The 17,496-nt window shown below is 48.8% G+C and overlaps 1 protein-coding gene across 1 annotated transcript; it reads left to right on the top strand.

The window, feature by feature from the left end:
• Positions 1 to 737: 737 nt before the first annotated feature.
• Positions 738 to 7,045, top strand: LOC306933977 (uncharacterized protein). The gene is made up of 2 exons (XM_079516366.1): positions 738 to 952; positions 4,025 to 7,045. Exons 1-2 carry the CDS (start codon positions 769 to 771, stop codon positions 5,548 to 5,550), a joined length of 1,710 nt encoding a protein of 569 aa, XP_079372492.1. The 5' UTR covers positions 738 to 768; the 3' UTR covers positions 5,551 to 7,045.
• The last annotated feature ends 10,451 nt before the right edge of the window (positions 7,046 to 17,496 follow it).

A 17,496-nucleotide genomic window follows, 5' to 3' on the forward strand; every position in this document is an offset into this window, starting at 1 on the left:
AAGCCAGGGTATGTGTTAAATCCCGGCTTTGGCGGCTTAATACATTTCATGAAATAGGCCCCTGCTTGTATTGACCTATGTATGGAAAACATATTAATATAATTTATATCTGACATGGATGTACAGACCTATGTATTTAATGGACAGACATCATAGCCTATATTGTTTTTTAATTCAGAAAACTAAAGTGCTTAGGTGTGTCTATAGATGTTTATTTTCTTCTTTTTTACTTGTTAGGCCTACTAAATAATTGGACCAAATTATTATTGTTTACAGCATAAACATAAATGGTTAAACAGTGACACTTGCTGGATATAAACACTTACTGCAGTCATTCTCAAAGACACCCAGCTTGATATTGATCAGGACAAAAGGGACCCTGTTTGATACAATAATTTTCCTCTGGGACTAATTTTACTCTGACAAAAGGAACCAACCAAATGGACCCTTACGTGTGTCTGATGAATTGAAATTGGTGGGCCCTGTTGTAAACAGTCTTTGTATTGAGTTGTGCTTTCATGTAAAATGTACCCATTCTGCAAACTGCTAATAAATTCAGACTTTTATGGAGGCCAGTTTCGAATTGCAGCCGTCCGGGGGGGGGGGGGGGGTACCCTGTGAGTGCTGTAGCAGTGGGTGGAGTTTAGTCAGGAAGCAGAGCAGAGGACTGAGTCTAGACCACAACAACATTATGCCGCTGCGACGGTAAAAGAAGGACCTCATTTAAACGTGGACCATCAGAGACTTCAGAGTGGACCGAAGGAGGAGATGAACTATTTGGGATTTTCAGCTGCAGCGGAGAAGGAACAGATCTACCAGGCAGCCATGCTGAAGGAACAGATCTACCAGGCAGCCATGCTGAAGGAACAGATCTACCAGGCAGCCATGCTGAAGGAACAGATCTACCAGGCAGCCATGCTGAAGCAGCCTGTGATAAAGTTACACAGAATAGGTATGTGCATGTTTTCACGTCACTGTATACACTTTGATTTAATCTGCAACAGAAAGTACATGTACACAAATGTCGTCGCTACTCGGTGGAGAAACGGAGTAATGCTTCTAACTAGCACTGTATATTAGAGCAATTCAATTTCAATTCAAAGGAGCTTCATTGGCATGAGAAAACATACGATTACATTGTCAAAATACAATAAAAAACAGTTGAAAATGGGGGAAGTATATACAGTCACTTTGGGACAAATTGCAGCATTTTCTTCTCAAGACTATTTCAATAGTATAGAAATGTAAAGGTAGCAGCTCTGTTTCCGTGTGCAGTACTGGGTCTAAATGTACAGATAGTAGTCCTTAGGGTGGTTGTATTCCATTAGCTGACTTTATTTTGTCGCAACAGTTCACAAACTTCACACATCTTGTGGTTGTTAAGACAGGAGAGTAAGATAAAAGATCACTATCATTGTCTGCACAACAGGCTACCCACCCCCCACCACCCCTCCCCCCCCCCCCCACCACCCCTCCCCCAGCCAGACCTGAGCCGAGCCAGGAAAACCTCTCCATTGTCCCCCATCACAGCAATTTACAATTTAGGCATTTAGCAGACGCTCTTAATCCAGAGCGATTTACATTAGGCAAGAACAAAAGCATGGGAATACATCACATATATAAAAAGCATTTATCATGAAACATGCGTAAGCTAAGAACGTAACTAGAACATATCTACTGACACTATACATATACAGCTAATCATTAAACAGGGCAGGACATCCCACTGAGGATAAGACAGAAGTTCAAGTGGTCAGGAGGTGAACGCACATCCTGGGTAAATTCAACGGGTGCTCGAACAAAAAAAGAACAGACTCGGAAAAGGAAGAATAAATCTGCACACAGTTTTGAAAGCTCCCCAAAAACGTTATTTACCAAGGCGGGTTAAAACACAACGTTTCGGCCTCTGTGGCCTTCGTCAGGTATATTGGATAACAATGGATATAGTACAGGTGTGTATATATAGGTATAATTGGGCAGGTACAAATCAGTGACAAGCAGTCACACCTGTGGACAGTCCTTATTTGGACTTTAACTCGGCTGTGACACTCAGGACAGAGAATGCAGCCATAAGACAGAAGTTCTCATAATCGGTTCTAGAGCAGAAATAATCAATAAGCAGACGTGGCAACCTGACTGTAGAAAGTAACGGTACAGTAAAGTACTTGGGGGCCATTTTATTGATTCTGAATTGAATTTTAATTCACACATTAATCATGTTACCAAGATTGCCTTTTTTCACCATAGAAATATTGCACGAATCAGAGCCTATTTGTCATTGGACGATGCAAAAACGCTCATCCAGCCTTTGTTTTGTTCTCTGCTTGATTACTGCAATGCACTTTTTTCAGATTACAATTTATCCAAAATGCAGCAGCCAGAGTTTTAACTAAAACTAAGATGAGAGAACAAATTACTCCAGTTTTGGCTTCACTGCATTGGCTTCCGGTTGTTTTTAGGATTGATTTTTTTAAATTATTGTACTTGTTTATAAAGCTCTCAATGGTCTCGCACCTTAATCCTACCTACATGACTGCCTGCCTAAATATGTCCCAAACCGCCCCCTAAAGTCTTCCACTGCTGGCCTGCTCGCTTTGCCTACAAAAATGGCAACTAAAAAATACGGTGAAGCATGGCCGTGGGAAGATATTTACAGTAGGAGGTGCTGTTTTTGATTGATTGATTGAAATATTTATTAACAGTTTGCAGAATTACAGTACATTTCAAGCACAAACTCAATACAATGTTTACAAGAGGGTCCACCTTGTTCAATTCATCAAAACATTTAGAGACGTACAAATAGACACTCAGAATGTTCTGAACTGTATGTCCAGCAGGGGGTGCGCACGCATCAGTGCGCACCGCAAAATGCATCTTCGTGCATTTTCATGCGGAAAAGTGGCTTAAACTTTCCCTCTCCACACGCATGAGCAAAATAACACACTGGTGGCAGTGATACGGTTAAGCAATTTAAATTGGGATTGGCATCTAAAATTGTAAATGCAGCTTTGCCCTCGATGCCCTCAGTGCACGCATACCTGACTAACTAACAACGACCTGGTACCACCCACTTTTAAAACAAACATGGGTTCTCCTTCTACAGCACTGCCACTCAAGTGTGGAATGTCCTTAAAAAATGCAAAACAGACAGAAATGACAAAATCCACCTTTCAGCCAAAGGGAGATGATTGCTCCTCCCTTAGTCAAGTGACTACCCCCATGTCTTTTGTATTTATTTATATATATTTTGTTTTTGTGATGATTTGAATTTTGTGATTTTTGAGGGGTGCCAGCTACATCATAGTGTAAATTGATGATGAAGGGGTGAGTATTATTGAAGATGTATGATGATAAGAGCGCCCCTCACTTCACACACCCGTGGACTTTCCCCCCCTCCTTTTAGACTAACGGCCCTATCTTACCTTTCGCCTTACCCCTACACTTATTTGCCACATTTAAAATAGTTCAACTAGTTGATCTACATCGACACGTTGTGAGCTTGTAGATCTGATCTACATCGACACGTTGTGAGCTTGTAGATCGACTATTTGATCTATCTTAAAAAGGTTTTTAAATAGTTCAACTAGCTGATCTACATCGACACGTTGTGAGCTTGTAGATCGACTATTTGATCTATCTTAAAAAGGTTTTTCAAAATAGTAAAAAATGGCAAATAAGTTTCCAGCAAGGGCGAGTTCCAAAATACAGACTGCCGTAGTCGGTCGGTAACTCCCGTAGTGTCTGTGAGTATCACTAACCTTACCTCTGGTGTAGTGTCTGTGTGTATCACTAACCTTTGAAAAGTAGTCACTGAAATATTTGGGTGCTACATTATTTCTAATCAATCAATCAATCAGTCATGTCTGAGACAGAGTCAGGCCAGGAATGTTCCAACAGCCAATCTGACAGTTGCTGCTGTCGTCCTAAATTTAGACCATTATCAGTTGGTAATAATACAACACAGCTTGCATGTTATTTTAAAACATTCTATTGTGTTTTGTCCTCTCCACATTCTCCATCCCAGATGTCTTTCCGGTCCAACTCAAACATGTCTACAGCAGAAATAGACATCTCAACCAACACCAGAGAATCCATACTGGAGAGAAGCCCTACGCCTGTGACCAGTGTGGGACTAGATTCAGCCTGAAAGGTAATCTGAAACTTCACCAGAGAATTCACACTGGAGAGAAGCCCTATGCCTGCGACCAGTGTGGGAAACGGTTCAGCCAGAGCAGTGCTCTCAAACTTCACCAGAGAATTCATACAGGAGAGAAGCCTTACGCCTGTGACCAGTGTGGGAAACGGTTCAGCCAGAGCAGTGCTCTCAAACTTCACCAGAGAATTCATACAGGAGAGAAGCCTTACGCCTGTGACCAGTGTGGGAAACGGTTCAGCCAGAGCAGTGATCTCAAAGTTCACCAGAGAATTCATACAGGAGAGAAGCCTTACGCATGTGACCAGTGTGGGACTAGGTTCAGCCACAGCATTGCTCTCAAACATCACAAGATAATTCACACAGGAGAGAAGCCATACGCCTGTGACCAGTGTGGGAAACGGTTCAGCCAGAGCAGTGCTCTCAAACTTCACCAGATAACTCATACAGGAGAGCAGCCCTATGCCTGTGACCAGTGTGGGAAACGGTTCAGCCAGAGCAGTGCTCTCAAACTTCACAAGAGAATTCATACAGGAGAGAAGCCCTACGCCTGTGACCAGTGTGGGAGACAGTTCAGCCTCAGCAGCAATCTAAAAAAGCACCAGATAACTCATACAGGAGAGAAGCCCTACGCCTGTGAGCAGTGTGGGTCTAGGTTCAGCATGAAAAGTACTCTCCAAAGTCACCAGAGAATTCATACAGGAGAGAAGCCCTACCAATGTGACCAGTGTGGGACTAGATTCAGCACGAGCAGTCATCTCAAACATCACAAGAAGATGCATACAGGAGAGAAGCCCTACGCCTGTGACCAGTGTGGGTCTAGGTTCAGCATGAAAAGTACTCTCCAAAGTCACCAGAGAATTCATACAGGAGAGAAGCCCTACGCCTGTGACCACTGTGGGACTAGGTTCAGCCACAGCAGTACTCTCAAACATCACAAGAGAATTCATACAGGAGAGAAGCCCTACGCCTGTGACCAGTGTGGGAGACAGTTCAGCCTCAGCAGCAATCTAAAAAAGCACCAGATAACTCATACAGGAGAGAAGCCCTACGCCTGTGAGCAGTGTGGGTCTAGGTTCAGCATGAAAAGTACTCTCCAAAGTCACCAGAGAATTCATACAGGAGAGAAGCCCTACCAATGTGACCAGTGTGGGACTAGATTCAGCACGAGCAGTCATCTCAAACATCACAAGAAGATGCATACAGGAGAGAAGCCCTACCACTGTGACCAGTGTGGGTCTAGGTTCAGGCAGAGCAGTGATCTCCAAAGTCACCAGAGAATTCATACAGGAGAGAAGCCCTACGCCTGTTACCACTGTGTGAAACGGTTCAGCCACCGCAGTAATCTCAAAAGTCACCAGAGAACTCATACAGGACTCTCTAAAGATGTCATGTAGTCAGAGAGCAGGTATCACTGGTGTAGCTGATCTACAAGCTCCCTCGTGACACGTTGAGAGCTTGCAGATCAGCTATTTGCAGTAGTTAAAACAACATTTTGAGTATACAGTAAATGTATTTAATATGGCCTATTTTAGCCACGATACATTATTTATATTTGATTGAGTTTTTAGTTAATAAAGCCTACAAGAAAACCAGAAATGTCATTTTAGATTACATTTCAATGCTACCATGTTCTTTACCAGTGAAATCACTATTTGTGTTAATCACTATTATTGAATCGTCAAGTAAAATGATGGTGACAACAACACTTAAAGCCTCTAATATGCACCCATTACAAAGAAACAGCCGATGTGTGAGCTTGTAGATCGGCTAACATAACATACGGTTTATTTGGCCTCCGAAGTATTGACGACTAAATGACGAAAACTAAATAAAAACTAAGCTATGGTGACTAAAAGCGGGACTAAATATATTGACAATTTTGCCAACGAAAAAAACTAGACTAGAAAATGACAGGGAGGGACTTGTGGAGAAGAGATCCAGTAGATCTAAAAGACTAGTGGGTTTATGTTGCTGTAGCCCCTCCTATAGAGATCCAGTAGATCTAAAAGACTAGTGGTTTTATGTTGCTGTAGCCCCTCCTATAGAGATCCAGTAGAACTAAAAGACTAGTGGTTTTATGTTGCTGTAGCCCCTCCTATAGAGATCCAGTAGATCTAAAAGACTAGTGGTTTTATGTTGCTGTAGCCCCTCCTATAGAGATCCAGTAGATCTAAAAGACTAGTGGTTTTATGTTGCTGTAGCTTTTTGCTGTAGATTTTTGTCCTATCACAGACATTGAATGCCGTTGACAATTAATGGAGAATGTATGTCATAGCAAATTGACAAATTCGACATGTTACGTCATGATGATGTACGATGATAAGAGCGCCCCTCACTTCACACGGGTGTGATTTTTTTGTACATGTTTTCCCTTGTTTACTAAGTGTTTTTTTTCCTTTTTTGCGTAGAAATGTATATCTGTGTCTTTAAATTTAATTGAAAATGGAGGACCCTTATGTAAACAATTCTTAAGGCTTGTTCTGGTTTTATCCTTTTTTGTATTTTCATTGAAATGTTCCCATTCTACAAACTGTTTTGTAAAAAAACTAATTTGAAAACTAATTTCCAATCAATCAATCCCTATAGAGCGTCGCAGTCCCGCCCCCTTTCAGAACGACGAGTAGCCAAGGAAATAATTCCCCGTTTATTTTCCTCAGACTTTTCAAAAAGTATTTATATAAAGTCGTTTATACGCCGCGGACAAAGACAACTCGGATCGTAATAAACACAATGTTTTGGGACGATCAAATAATTATAAAGAAGAAAATAAAGGCAGGACACAACACTATTTTGTTTTGTTTTTCTTCTTATAAATGATTTGATACCACCTGGAACCCAACATTTCCTATATTTTGTTTTTAATTATTATGTATTATTTAAAAGCATTAAAAAAACATTCCCAAAAAAGCTAAGTTTTTCATGAATTAAAAACAAATTAAATGTTTTTTTCCTCTCTTTTTTTCCAGTAATATCATGACGAAATATAAGAAAAAGTGAAAATTGCCGATCTACAAGCTCACAACGCTGCACGAAGCGATGCGTTGTGAGCTTGTAGATCTGCTATTTTAACTAGTTTGGGTCCCGGGGCAAATGTCTAATTTCTCTTTCGGGTCTGAAGTAGAGCCTAGAGGTGCACAATTATGAAATTATGACAGGGTCATATCTGCCGATACCGATTCTGATCGATTCCAATATTCTACAGAGGACCACAATGGAAACAAGCCTATAGGCCCTATTACCCAGGGGGCAAACCACCCTTTTTTTAGGAAACCTGCATTTGTCATAACATACAAAGTTGTCCACCAGAAATAATATCTATGACCCCATAGGATCACAACCTATATGGACAACTCCGTCAATTTTGTTGCGAAAGTCCAATATGGCCGCCCCCAATATTAGCCCCCATTAGTTATAATGGGGGGTGAATAGGGCAAAAATTTAAACTGCGAGATATTTCCACAAAACTTCACAGGTTGATCAATGATATGAATACCATCATTTTTTGTATTGGAAGTTTCCATGATATCCAATATGGCCACCACAATACTAGCACCCAGAAAATAGGTTTGGCTCTAAATTCTGAACCAGATGAGCTAGAAATACAAACTCATGGTTTCTAACCACAAAATATATTATTGTTCTGGGGTGTTTCTTTGCAGAAAGACATCCCTCTGGCTGTATTTTGGTTTTGTTCTACTGTTTGTTGGCATTTCCTCTGTTTATGTTGACAATCATCCCTGGCAGGGACGTGCATCGCCAAGCCGGACATCCCTTCCTTCACTGAGTCTGGATGGTCTCTCAGTGACGGGAATGCAGTCCCCTGTCCATCTACAGAGCCAGCCTGGCCTATGTCAATGAACAAGACAATATCATGTAGCTGTATCAAAGGCTGCCAGAAAATCTGTTCATGTGCCAGGGACTGGAGACAAGATGCAGCAGGAGCTTCACTCCATTCCTGACTGGGAATGTCTCAGATGCATGCATCATTCTGTGTGCTCTTTATGGGCCCAAAACCACTGGCTCAACTCCAGTCCGCTCCTCTGACAAGTGTCCTGCTCACTGACAAGAGTGACATCCTAGCACACTGGGAAGAGCACTTCAGTGAGGTCTTAAACAGAGATTCCTCAATTTCCGAAGAGGATATTGCCACGATACCCCAGCTGCCAATCAAAGCTGATCTGGCTGACCCCCCCCCCCCCCCACCAGTGCAGAGACAGTGAAAGCACTCCAACAAACCACTTCTGGAAAGGCACCAGGAGGTGATGGGTTGCCCGCAGACATCTACAAGAATGGAGGCATGGCACCTGTACCAGGTAATCTGGAAGAGGGGGAAGTCCCTCAAGACTTCAAGGACGCATCCATAGTAGGAAAGGGGACAGGGCATACTGCGATAACCATCATGGTATAGCCCTCCTGAGTCCTGAACATCACAGGAAAGATCTTAGCAAGAATCGTCCTCAACCGGCTAATCAGCCATGCTGAGAATGTTGTCCCTGGATCCCAATGTGGTTTCCAATGAGGCAGAGGTACCTGTAACATGATCTTTTCCATTTGCCAGCTGCAAGAAAAGTGCAGAGAGCAGAAGGGTCTCTATATGGTGTTTGTCGACCTCACCAAGGCCTTTCACACAGTCAATCGTGAGGGCCTGTGGCAGATCCCTGGCAAGTTTGGCTGTCCAGGGACATTGATCTCTCTCATCGCGTCCTTTCATGACAGGATGCCAGCCAGAGTCTAAGATAATGGTGATGCATCCCCAGTCAGGAATGGAGTGAAGCTCCTGCTGCATCTTGTCTCCAGTCCCTGGCAGATGAACAGATTTTCTGGCATAGGCCAGGCTGGCTCTAGATGGACAGGGGACCATCACTGAGAGACCATCCATACTCAGTGAAGGGATGTCCGGCTTGGCGATGCACGTCCCTGCCAGGGATGATTGTCAACATAAACAGAGGAAATGCCAACAGAAACAGTAGAACAAAACCAAAATACAGCCAGAGGGATGTCTTTCTGCAAAGAAACACCCCAGAACAATAATACTTAATAGAGGGAAATTATGGCTAAAATATTTATATATCTCTCGTGGTTAGAAACCATGAGTTTGTATTTATAGCTCATCTGGTTCAGAATTTAGAGCCAAACCTATTTTCTGGGTGCTAGTATTGTGGTGGCCATATTGGATATCATGGAAACTTCCAATACAAACCATTATGGTATTCATATCATTGATCAACCTGTGATCAATGATATGAAAATGTTGCCCTATTCACCCGCATTATAGGCTAATGGGGGCTAATATTGTGGTGGCCATATTGGATTTCCAGCAAAGAAATTGACCGGTGTGTCCACATAGGTTGTGATTCTATTGGGTCATAGATATTTCTGGTGGACAACCTTTGATGTTATGGCAAATGCAGGTATCCAAAAAGGGGTGGTTTGCCCCCCTGGGTAATAGGATCTGACAGGAAATGTAATGTCTCTTTTCTTTTTCTTGTTTGCAGCCATTTTGACAATATGCAAGCTCAAGAAAATATGTTCCTTCTTTGCCATGAATCTTAGCCAATGGATTAATATTGCTTGTGTTTGCCAAAACAGTCAACAATCATGGTAGAAAGTTTATTTTTACTTAAGATTTTACATACTATTTGATTTGGCTTTTGTGGTACTAGACACTTTTGATTTATATTGATCTCATTGATGATTTTTTTAAATATTTTTAATTTAAAAACATTTTTGCTGGTGGTGCTTGAGACCGTTCCGATACCGATATGGCATTTTTATGGTTACGCTACCGATTAATCGTGCATCCCTAGTTTCTGAAGGTAAAAGGTCCACTGCATTAAGCTATGCTTTTACAATTTACAATTTCTTCAATTTCAAATTTATCCTAATCCAGAGCGCACAGGACGAAGTTCACTGTCCTTTCAATTAGTAGCGCCCAGGACGAAGATTAATCAAAAAGACGGAGGTTATTGATATCAAAACCGTCCTAAAGTCGGCTCTTCGGTGCTACTGAAAATTTCTGACGAGCCGAAATCATTTCGGCACTACAGCGGTAAAATAGGAGTATGAATCGGCCCTAACTGTTCAGGAGAGGAGAAAAACTCCGCACACCGTTCTTTAAGCTTTAAGCTCCCATTTCATTATGGGAATCAGGAATCAACGTTCCGACGCCTCCATGCAGGTCTTCATCAGGACGCCTCCATGCAGGTCTTCATCAGGAATCACCGTTCCGACGCCTCCATGCAGGTCTTCATCAGGAATCACCGTTCCGACACCTCCATGCAGGTCTTCATCAGGACGCCTCCATGCAGGTCTTCATCAGGACGCCTCCATGCAGGTCTTCATCAGGACGCCTCCATGCAGGTCTTCATCAGGACGCCTCCATGCAGGTCTTCATCAGGACGCCTCCCTGCAGGTCTTCATCAGGACGCCTCCATGCAGGTCTTCATCAGGACGCCTCCATGCAGGTCTTCATCAGGACGCCTCCATGCAGGTCTTCATCAGGACGCCTCCATGCAGGTCTTCATCAGGACGCCTCCATGCAGGTCTTCATCAGGACGCCTCCATGCAGGTCTTCATCAGGACGCCTCCATGCAGGTCTTCATCAGGACGCCTCCATGCAGGTCTTCATCAGGACGCCTCCATGCAGGTCTTCATCAGGACGCCTCCATGCAGGTCTTCATCAGGACGCCTCCATGCAGGTCTTCATCAGGACGCCTCCATGCAGGTCTTCATCAGGACGCCTCCATGCAGGTCTTCATCAGGACGCCTCCATGCAGGTCTTCATCAGGACGCCTCCATGCAGGTCTTCATCAGGACGCCTCCATGCAGGTCTTCATCAGGACGCCTCCATGCAGGTCTTCATCAGGACGCCTCCATGCAGGTCTTCATCAGGACGCCTCCATGCAGGTCTTCATCAGGACGCCTCCATGCAGGTCTTCATCAGGACGCCTCCATGCAGGTCTTCATCAGGACGCCTCCATGCAGGTCTTCATCAGGACGCCTCCTTGCAGGTCTTCATCAGGACGCCTCCATGCAGGTCTTCATCAGGACGCCTCCATGCAGGTCTTCATCAGGACGCCTCCATGCAGGTCTTCATCAGGAATCATTTATGGAAGTTATCCAAAATGAGTCAATAGCACAGGCTGTGTGTGTGTGTGTGTGTGTGTGTGTGTGTGTGTGTGTGTGCGCGTGCGCATGCGTGTGCACGTGCATGTCCGCACCGACAGAAAAGTATCTAACATGCATGTAATTATGCTAATTATGTCCCCCGTTATTTTATAATTAAAAATTTAAATGTGTTCTACTCTCATGTGGTGTGATTTATTCTGTTATCGCATCTCATTAAGCCACTATTATCCCCAGATAAATTCTACTTAGGAACCAAATGGACCCTTACTTACGGGTCTGTAACTCAGAGAGTGTACAAATGGAACCAAATGGACCCTCATGGGTCTGTAACTCTGAGAGTGTACAAATGGAACCAAATGGACCCTTATGGGCCTGTAACTCTGAGAGTGTACAAATGGAACCAAATGGACCCTTATGGGTCTGTAACTCTGAGAGTGTACAAATGGACCCTTATGGGCCTGTAACTCTGAGAGTGTACAAATGGAACCAAATGGACCCTTATGGGTCTGTAACTCTGAGAGTGTACAAATGGAACCAAATGGACCCTTATGAGTCTGTTACTCTGAGAGTGTACAAATGGAACCAAATGGACCCTTATGGGCCTGTAACTCTGAGAGTGTACAAATGGAACCAAATGGACCCTTATGGGCCTGTAACTCTGTAGACTAATTCAGGTCAAACTGGGGGCCCTTGAAATGAAAATGGTTGAGAATCACTGCTAGAGCCGTAAACAATCTTCTCTCATGGGGGTCCCTGGTATATCTTTTCTAATTGTGGGGGTCCTTGACATGAAAAGGTTTGTGAACCAGTGTTGTAGATAATTAGGTTAGTCCATTGGATAGAATAGACTCTATTCTATCCAATGGACTAACCTAATTATCTAATATACCTGTAACAGCCAAATGGGTGAAACTAATGTCTAATGAATTTGTGTAACCATGGGGTGGCGCTGTGGTCTACATAGGCACTAGGTTCACAGGAGTTGGTAGGGAGGCTTGACCCGGAAGGGCAATGGTTTTTGACCGCAGGTACATCACCGCTGTTTAAACAATGTAGAGCGAAATGTTTGTGTCTGAAATATATTCATTTGTCTCAAATTATCTGTTTGTGTTTCTAACTATGGGTTATTTGAAATCACGCAGACGCTGTACTGTACGATGAACGGGTGAAGCAATACATCGTTACAAGCATGAAGAGCTGCCTGTGTGTGTATTATCATTGGAGCACTGACACAGCGAACAGTACAATTCTAACATCAGCGCGTCAGCCAGGTCCAACCACGGGATCAATCCCCTCAGCCAGGTCCAACCACGGGATCAATCCCCTCAGCCAGGTCCAACCACGGGATCAACCCCCTCAGTAGCTCCAGGTCAGCCAGGTCCAACCACGGGATCAACCCCCTCAGTAGCTCCAGGTCAGCCAGGTCCAACCACGGGATCAACCCCCTCAGTAGCTCCAGGTCAGCCAGGTCCAACCACGGGATCAATCCCCTCAGCCAGGTCCAACCACGGGATCAATCCCCTCAGCCAGGTCCAACCACGGGATCAATCCCCTCAGCCAGGTCCAACCACGGGATCAATCCCCTCAGCCAGGTCCAACCACGGGATCAATCCCCTCAGTAGCTCCGTATAAGACGGAGCCACTTTAATACCTATTATAACCTAATCAATAGACCAGTGCTTTTCAACCTTTTTCACATCAAGGCCCATATTTTGTATTCGGCATTTGAGCCACGGAACCACCGTTTGACCCACTGGGCTAAATACAGAACCACCGTTTGACCCACTGGGCTAAATACAGAACCACCGTTTGACCCACTGGGCTTATACAGAACCACCGTTTGACCCACTGGGCTAAATACAGAACCACCGTTTGACCCACTGGGCTAAATACGGAACCACCGTTTGACCCACTGGGCTGAATACAGAACCACCGTTTGACCCACTGGGCTGAATACAGAACCACCGTTTGACCCACTGGGCTAAATACAGAACCACCGTTTGACCCACTGGGCTAAATACAGAACCACCGTTTGACCCACTGGGCTGAATACAGAACCACCGTTTGACCCACTGGGCTGAATACAGAACCACCGTTTGACCCACTGGGCTAAATACAGAACCACCATTTGACCCACTGGGCTAAATACAGAACCACCGTTTGACCCACTGGGCTAAATACAGAACCACCGTTTGACCCACTGGGCTAAATACAGAACCACCGTTTGACCCACTGTGCTAAATACGGCCATATCCACTGTGCTGACCTCATCACATTTGTGATGACGGCTATGGCTGTTTTCCTCCCAAGGAGTGTTTTTTTGTGCAAAAGTAATGCTTGGAATGGATTCAGAATCATGAGAACACCCTAGTTTGGGGTGCATACTTAGTTTAGACTAGTCATTGGTTAGACATGGGTTAAGGTTAGGTTTAGGTGTGCTGCCCCGTGGGAGGTTAGGTTTAGGTGTGCTGCCCCGTGGGAGGTTAGGGTTAGGTGTGCTGCCCCGTGGGAGGTTAGGTTTAGGGACCCCATCTGAACATTATGTTGTACCAGGGACCCCCATCTGAACATTATGTTGTACCAGGGACCCCCATCTGAACATTATATTGTACCAGGGACCCCCATCTGAACACTATGTTGTACCAGGGACCCCCATCTGAACATTATGTTGTACCAGGGACCCCCATCTGAACATGTGTTGTACCAGGGACCCCCAGATCAGAGAAGAATTATTTTTAGAAATTCAATATTATTCAAACTTTTCCAAACATTTTTCGACATTTTTCAAAACGTTTCAAACCACAAGTGGATGAAATGGTTTCATAATGTGTGACGCTGTATTCAATCACTTTACTGATGAGACCCCCTGGAACCTCCCCAAGGACCCCCTGGAACCTCCCCAAGGACCCCTGCTGGGGACCCCCTGGAACCCCCCCAAGGACCCCCTGGAACCTCCCCAAGGACCCCTGCTGGGGACCCCCTGGAACCTCCCCAAGGACCCCCTGGAAACCCCCAAGGACCCCTGCTGGGGACCCCCTGGAACCCCCCCAAGGACCCCCTGGAACCTCCCCAAGGACCCCTGCTGGGGACCCCCTGGAAACCCCCCAAGGACCCCTGCTGGGGACCCCCTGGAACCTCCCCAAGGACCCCCTGGAACCTCCCCAAGGACCCCCTGGAACCTCCCCAAGGACCCCTGCTGGGGACCCCCTGGAACCTCCCCAAGGACCCCTGCTGGGGACCCCCTGGAACCTCCCCAAGGACCCCCTGGAACCTCCCCAAGGACCCCATGGAACCTCCCCAAGGACCCCTGCTGGGGACCCCCTGGAACCCCCCCAAGGACCCCCTGGAACCTCCCCAAGGACCCCTGCTGGGGACCCCCTGGAACCTCCCTAAGGACCCCCTGGAACCTCCCCAAGGACCCCTGCTGGGGACCCCCTGGAACCTCCCTAAGGACCCCCTGGAACCCCCCCAAGGACCCCCTGGAACCCCCCCAAGGACCCCTGCTGAGGACCCCCTGGAACCTCCCTAAGGACCCCCTGGAACCTCCCCAAGGACCCCTGCTGGGGACCCCCTGGAACCCCCCCAAGGACCCCCTGGAACCTCCCCAAGGACCCCCTGGAACCTCCCCAAGGACCCCTGCTGGGGACCCCCGGGAGACCCCCTGGAACCTCCCCAAGGACCCCCTGGAACCTCCCCAAGGACCCCCTGGAACCTCCCCAAGGACCCCCTGGAACCTCCCCAAGGACCCCTGCTGGGGACCCCCGGGAGACCCCCTGGAACCTCCCCAAGGACCCCCTGGGACCTCCCCAAGGACCCCTGCTGGGGACCCCCTGGAACCCCCCCAAGGACCCCCTGGAACCTCCCCAAGGACCCCCTGGAACCTCCCCAAGGACCCCTGCTGGGGACCCCCTGGAACCCCCCCAAGGACCCCCTGGAACCCCCCCTAGGACCCCTGCTGGGGACCCCCTGGAACCCCCCCAAGGACCCCCTGGGACCTCCCCAAGGACCCCTGCTGGGGACCCCCTGGAACCCCCCCAAGGACCCCCTGGAACCCCCCCAAGGACCCCCTGGGACCTCCCCAAGGACCCCTGCTGGGGACCCCCTGGAACCCCCCCCAAGGACCCCCTGGAACCTCCCCAAGGACCCCTGCTGGGGACCCCCTGGAACCTCCCCAAGGACCCCTGCTGGGGACCCCCTGGAACCCCCCCAAGGACCCCTGCTGGGGACCCCCTGGAACCCCCCCAAGGACCCCCTGGGACCTCCCCAAGGACCCCTGCTGGGGACCCCCTGGAACCCCCCCAAGGACCCCCTGGAACCCCCCCAAGGACCCCTGCTGGGGACCCCCTGGAACCCCCCCAAGGACCCCCTGGGACCTCCCCAAGGACCCCTGGAACCTCCCCAAGGACCCCTGCTGGGGACCCCCTGGAACCCCCCCAAGGACCCCCTGGAACCCCCCCAAGGACCCCTGCTGGGGACCCCCTGGAACCTCCCCAAGGACCCCTGCTGGGGACCCCCTGGAACCCCCCCAAGGACCCCCTGGAACCCCCCCAAGGACCCCCTGGAACCTCCCCAAGGACCCCTGCTGGGGACCCCCTGGAACCCCCCCAAGGACCCCTGCTGGGGACCCCCTGGAACCTCCCCAAGGACCCCTGCTGGGGACCCCCTGGAACCCCCCAAGGACCCCCTGGAACCCCCCCAAGGACCCCTGCTGGGGACCCCCTGGAACCCCCCCAAGGACCCCCTGGAACCCCCCAAGGACCCCCTGGAACCCCCCCAAGGACCCCCTGGGACCTCCCCAAGGACCCCTGGAACCTCCCCAAGGACCCCTGCTGGGGACCCCCGGGAGACCCCCTGGAACCTCCCCAAGGACCCCCTGGGACCTCCCCAAGGACCCCCTGAAACCTCCCCAAGGACCCCTGCTGGGGACCCCCGGGAGACCCCCTGGAACCCCCCCAAGGACCCCCTGGAACCTCCCCAAGGACCCCTGGAACCCCCCCAAGGACCCCCTGGAACCCCCCCAAGGACCCCCTGGAACCTCCCCAAGGACCCCTGGAACCTCCCCAAGGACCCCCTGAAACCTCCCCAAGGACCCCTGCTGGGGACCCCCGGGAGACCCCCTGGAACCCCCCCAAGGACCCCCTGGAACCCCCCCAAGGACCCCCTGGAACCCCCCCAAGGACCCCCTGGGACCTCCCCAAGGACCCCTGCTGGGGACCCCCGGGAGACCCCCTGGAACCCCCCCAAGGACCCCCTGGAACCCCCCAAGGACCCCCTGGGACCTCCCCAAGGACCCCTGCTGGGGACCCCCGGGAGACCCCCTGGAACCCCCCCAAGGACCCCTGCTGGGGACCCCCTGGAACCCCCCCAAGGACCCCCTGGGACCTCCCCAAGGACCCCTGGAACCTCCCCAAGGACCCCCTGGAACCCCCCCAAGGACCCCCTGGAACCTCCCCAAGGACCCCCTGGAACCCCCCCAAGGACCCCCTGGGACCTCCCCAAGGACCCCTGGAACCTCCCCAAGGACCCCCTGGAACTCCCCCAAGGACCCCCTGGGACCTCCCCAAGGACCCCCTGGAACCCCCCCAAGGACCCCCTGGGACCTCCCCAAGGACCCCCTGGAACCCCCCCAAGGACCCCCTGGGACCTCCCCAAGGACCCCCTGGAACCCCCCCAAGGACCCCTGGAACCTCCCCAAGGACCCCCTGGAACCCCCCCAAGGACCCCCTGGGACCTCCCCAAGGACCCCCTGGAACCCCCCCAAGGACCCCTGGAACCTCCCCAAGGACCCCCTGGAACCCCCCCAAGGACCCCCTGGAACCTCCCCAAGGACCCCCTGGAACCCCCCCAAGGACCCCCTGGGACCTCCCCAATGACCCCTGGAACCTCCCCAATGACCCCTGGAACCCCCCCAAGGACCCCTGGAACCTCCCCAAGGACCCCCTGGAACCCCCCCAAGGACCCCCTGGAACCTCCCCAAGGACCCCCTGGAACCTCCCCATCATGACTCCATCATGTGTCCATTGTTTTAACTAAGTGGACCATATTTATTCAAATAATTATAACCTACAAAAATGCATGAAACATATCTGTCTGTCTGTCTGTCTGTCTGTCTGTCTGTCTGTCTGTCTGTCTGTCTGTCTGTCTGTCTGTCTGTCTGTCTGTCTGTCTGTCTGTCTGTCTATTTATTTATTTATTTATTACTAAGCTAAATG

The sequence above is a fragment of the Electrona antarctica genome (genome assembly GCF_951216825.1).
Source record: "Electrona antarctica genome assembly, chromosome: 12".
Lineage (NCBI taxonomy): Eukaryota > Metazoa > Chordata > Actinopteri > Myctophiformes > Myctophidae > Electrona > Electrona antarctica.

Excerpts from the sequence above, each read along its gene's own strand:
- LOC306933977 (XM_079516366.1), top strand. The coding sequence starts at position 769 with ATGAACTATTTGGGATTTTCAGCTGCAGCGGAGAAGGAACAGATCTAC. Across the intron at positions 953-4,024 it reads GATAAAGTTACACAGAATAG|ATGTCTTTCCGGTCCAACTC; the intron begins GTATGTGCATGT and ends TCTCCATCCCAG.